At 46.1% G+C, this 4121-nt stretch overlaps 1 protein-coding gene across 1 annotated transcript in view; it reads left to right on the top strand.

Annotated features, from left to right (window-relative positions):
• The window catches only part of LOC308282438 (uncharacterized protein), a gene marked incomplete at its 5' end in the record, with an annotated part of 12857 nt that extends 10461 nt beyond the window's left edge, over window positions 1-2396 (top strand). The window contains 4 exons of the mRNA XM_080722783.1: window positions 1-137; window positions 557-989; window positions 1075-1356; window positions 1584-2396. The exon at window positions 1-137 is cut by the window's left edge and continues 495 nt beyond it. Coding sequence (XP_080578909.1) covers window positions 1-137; window positions 557-989; window positions 1075-1356; window positions 1584-1690 — 959 coding nt within the window. The 3' untranslated portion in view covers window positions 1691-2396. The remainder of the gene's footprint in view (window positions 138-556; window positions 990-1074; window positions 1357-1583) is intronic.
• Window positions 2397-4121: the final 1725 nt, after the last annotated feature.

Here is a 4121-nt window from a genome sequence, read left to right on the forward strand (position 1 = left end):
CTGGGGGTGCCAAACCTCTGCCAACCAGACCCACACCGGCTGCACCTCCCCATCAGCCCACTGGGGGCGCCAAACCTCTGCCAACCAGACCAGAGCAGGCTGCAGCTCCCCATCAGCCCTCTGGGGGCGACATAGAGGTAGGCTTTGTCACAATGATGGCTTGCCCATTGTGTGCGCGGCCGCTCCCGTTCACGGCCGTTCAAAGTCTTTTCTTTCACGTGGAGAAGAAAAAATACAACCGCGACGATCTGTGTGTAAGATATGGTCCATAGAAGACAGGACGTTTTGACCAAACAAGTTGCGAGGAAAACGTTGAGATAATAGCCATTTTGGTTAGAACTGACTGAAAATAACTTTGTACTTCAAGTTTAAAATGATACAAAATATGTTTTCCAGTGTCCAAATACATTCCAAATATTATCAAATGATTTGGCGGCACCCACTTTGAAAACCCCTGATGTAATCTGTCGTAAACCACTGAAATGACGACTTGATGAGCGTTTCACTAAAAGATTACTCTGTAAAGAAAATGTAACCAACATGTCTCCGCCTCCAGCTGGCCGAGGACGATCTGGACTCCTTGTTCTCAGAGGAGCTTCTGTGGGACGACGACGACGACAACCAATCGGAGGAGCCGCCTCGGAACAGCGAGATCCAATCGGAGGAGCCTCTGTGGGACGACGAGGGCCAAGATGACCACCTGCTGCTGGAGCTGTGTGAGGGCGTGGAGGCAGCCAATCACAGCCAGGCCGCCGCCCACAACAGCCCCACGCCGGTCAATCACATCCAGGCCGCCGCCCACAACCGCCCCACGCCGGCCAATCACATCCAGGCCGCCTCCCACAGCCGCCCCACGCCGGCCAATCACAGCCAGGCTGCCGCCCACAGCCGCCCCACGCCGGCCAATCACATCCAGGCCGCCTCCCACAACCGCCCCACGCCGGCCAACTCTCTGAGTGGACACGCCCCTATGTCTGGCTCTACCAGCGGTAAGCCTCATAATTATCACTATTATTTTACAATTCACCTGCAATGAGTTAATGTCAACCAACGGTGACACCTCTGTTCCTCTAGGTGGCGCTAGTGGCGGGCTCTGTGTCCGATCTCTTCCCCACAAAAACCCACCGCCTGTAAAGCCCGCCTCCTCCTTGTGCGGCGCGGGAACGGCGTCTTCCTCCGGATCCCTGCAGAGCAGCGGCGGTGCGTCGCAGAGCAGCGGCGGTGCGGCGCGTCCTCACCGTGTGGCTGTGGAACCGCCGAGGATTCTGACCGCCGTTCACAACAACAACAACGCCAGCACCGGTCGCTACACCTTTAAGAGGCCGGCTGGCCCCGCCCTCACCACAACCAACACAGGTGAGCTTCATGAACCATTAGTGTGTCATCATTAAAGCGGTGTCTTTCTATTGGGCCTTTTGACTCGGAGGCTTTCAGCTTTCAGGAAGAAACCAAACATAGTCCGATCCATACAGTATTCATTTGGGGGTCGTTGACACGAGAAGAGACTAGAATCAGTCCCTTCTGTTTACTGTATGTTCATTAAAAACCCTGTGACCTTTGACCTCTGACCCCTTGTGTTCCAGCCGGAGGGAAGTGCTCGGCAGAGGAGATCGAACTGAAGAAACGCCTGGCCATGGAGAGGAGACGACAGAAGATGCAGAACAGCCAGAACATCACAGCTCCTACCTGAAGATAAAAACCCAGAACATCACAACACCTGAAGCTATGGACCACCACCTTAACAGCCAGAACCTGAAGATATGGACCACCACTCTGACTGACACCCAGGTCATATAATTGGTCCTCACTCATGCTCAGTAAAAGATAAGAAAGAAATAAAGTATGAAAGCATCTCTCTCTCAGCTAAGGGGTCCCTGCTTCATCTGTCTCTCAGCTAAGGGGTCCCTGCTGCATCTCTGGGGTCCCTGCTTCAACTGTCTCTCAGCTAAGGGGTCCTTGGGCTGTGAATCATTGAAGACCCCTACCCTATAGGAATCATAAAGGATGGTTAAACTTAATGGATCACAATCCTAGCTACATATATACCAGTATCCATATGACTTTGACATTACATTGATGTTGTGTTATAACTCTAGATATTCTCTGAGACTTTGATGTTGTAATATCGATGACATGGCACTTATTTTACACTTAACATTTTTGTCCAAAAGAATTAACTTTTTTCCTGAGAACAATATAAAGAAAATGTAGAGTCAATACAATAATACAATATTATAGTCTCGATGACAACATTGAGGTATTTGGTCCAAAATATTGTGATATGTGATTGTTCTCTCATTGTCCCAGTTTGTAATAATTTGGGACATCATTATAATAATTATAATAATTAATTATAGGTCCTTGTGGCTGTAATTATGTCCTTGTAAATACATACAATATATTTCATTTATAGCAGACAGACTTTAAGATTAAGAAGCATTTTTTTACTAAATAAAACTGCATTCAACTCTTTTTAATAAAGTATAAATCTATCTTTTGTGTTTATTTCGTAAATGAAGACCTCTTTGCCGATGTTTAAAACAAGAATGTTTTGTTTGTTTGGGTTTTATTGTTGAATTAATTAAAAAAAGTTATTAAATTAATCCAATCGTTGATGTTCGTTTTGACAGCAAATGTTGATTTAGTTTTAGTCATAGTCTTTTGAATAAAATTTCATTTAGTTTTTCATCTGAAAAGTTTTAGTTTGAGTCTATTTTAGTGTATTTTGGTGGTGATTTGATGGCGTCGCAATGGCTGATTTTACGCTTGGCTGCATGCTGAAAATAGCAGATCTACGAGCTCTCAACTCATCGCTCTGCGACGCTTTTGCGAGCTTGTAGATCTGCTATTTTCAGAGTGCAACACCCGAGCGCAACCACACATAAAATGACTTGACTCTTCTCCACTAGACTCTTAGGTGGCATTCACCACGTCACCACCAGGATGTTATACTACCCATTAAAACTAATCCTCGAGTGTATTGTCAGAAAGTGCACTTCGTTTGGGCAGGAGTGAAGGTTCATGCGTGTTCTGTTGCAGAATCAAACACATTCTAATCCACGAAAAATAATCTGTGACCAGAGTGAGCTTCACTGTTGCTGTGAATGCGATCCGCATCAAGTTGCATTGTGGGTTGAATAATTTGTAAACGGGGGGAGAAGCGCAGCCTGGGGTGTTTCTCCACTATGATCTGAGCAGAGGGGGGGGGGGGGGGGGGGGGGACTCCTCAGACCCCTCATATTCCACATGGCTCTGTGGTGTCAACAGTAGGCAGAAAAACTGTTGCAACTCCACTCTCTAGTTCAGTATATTGTATGTGTTGATCTGAAGTTTACAGTACGCGGTATGACGTTATTTTGTTTATTGCAACCGTCAGGTCGCAGTTACTATCAAAACCTGTTCCATTTGGTTCCATTTGTACACTTTCAGAGTTACAGACCTGTAAGGGTCCATTTGGTTCCATTTGTACACTCTCAGAGTTACAGACCTGTAAGGGTCCATTTGGTTCCATTTGTACACTCTCAGAGTTACAGACCTGTAAGGGTCCATTTGGTTCCATTTGTACACTCTCAGAGTTACAGACCTGTAAGGGTCCATTTGGTTCCATTTGTACACTCTCAGAGTTACAGACCTGTAAGGGTCCATTTGGTTCCATTTGTACACTCAGAGTTACAGACCTGTAAGGGTCCATTTGGTTCCATTTGTACACTCTCAGAGTTACAGACCTGTAAGGGTCCATTTGGTTCCATTTGTACACTCAGAGTTACAGACCTGTAAGGGTCCATTTGGTTCCATTTGTACACTCGTTTTTTTGAGGAGCCTGATACACATGTTTTTTTTATTTATTCATCTCAGCTGAATTAATGAAGTACTTTACTGACCGTTTGACAGAGATGACAAGGCTCGAAAGGTGTAGCAATGTGAAACGTTTTAAGCTTGTAGATCTACTATTTGTTTTTGTTTTATTTGAACCCTGAAAAGGTAACAGTTTTGGACGCAAGGGGTTTAATTCCCACCTGACAGAAAACCTTCCAAAGTGTTGCTGCTCTAAAGGTCAGACCGCACCAACGCAGCTCGTCACAACTCGGGCGGCGGAGGCTCAGGGGTAGAGATCCTGTCTT

Source organism: Nannobrachium achirus, assembly GCF_963921795.1.
Source record: "Nannobrachium achirus genome assembly, chromosome: 3".
Taxonomy (NCBI): Eukaryota; Metazoa; Chordata; class Actinopteri; order Myctophiformes; family Myctophidae; genus Nannobrachium; species Nannobrachium achirus.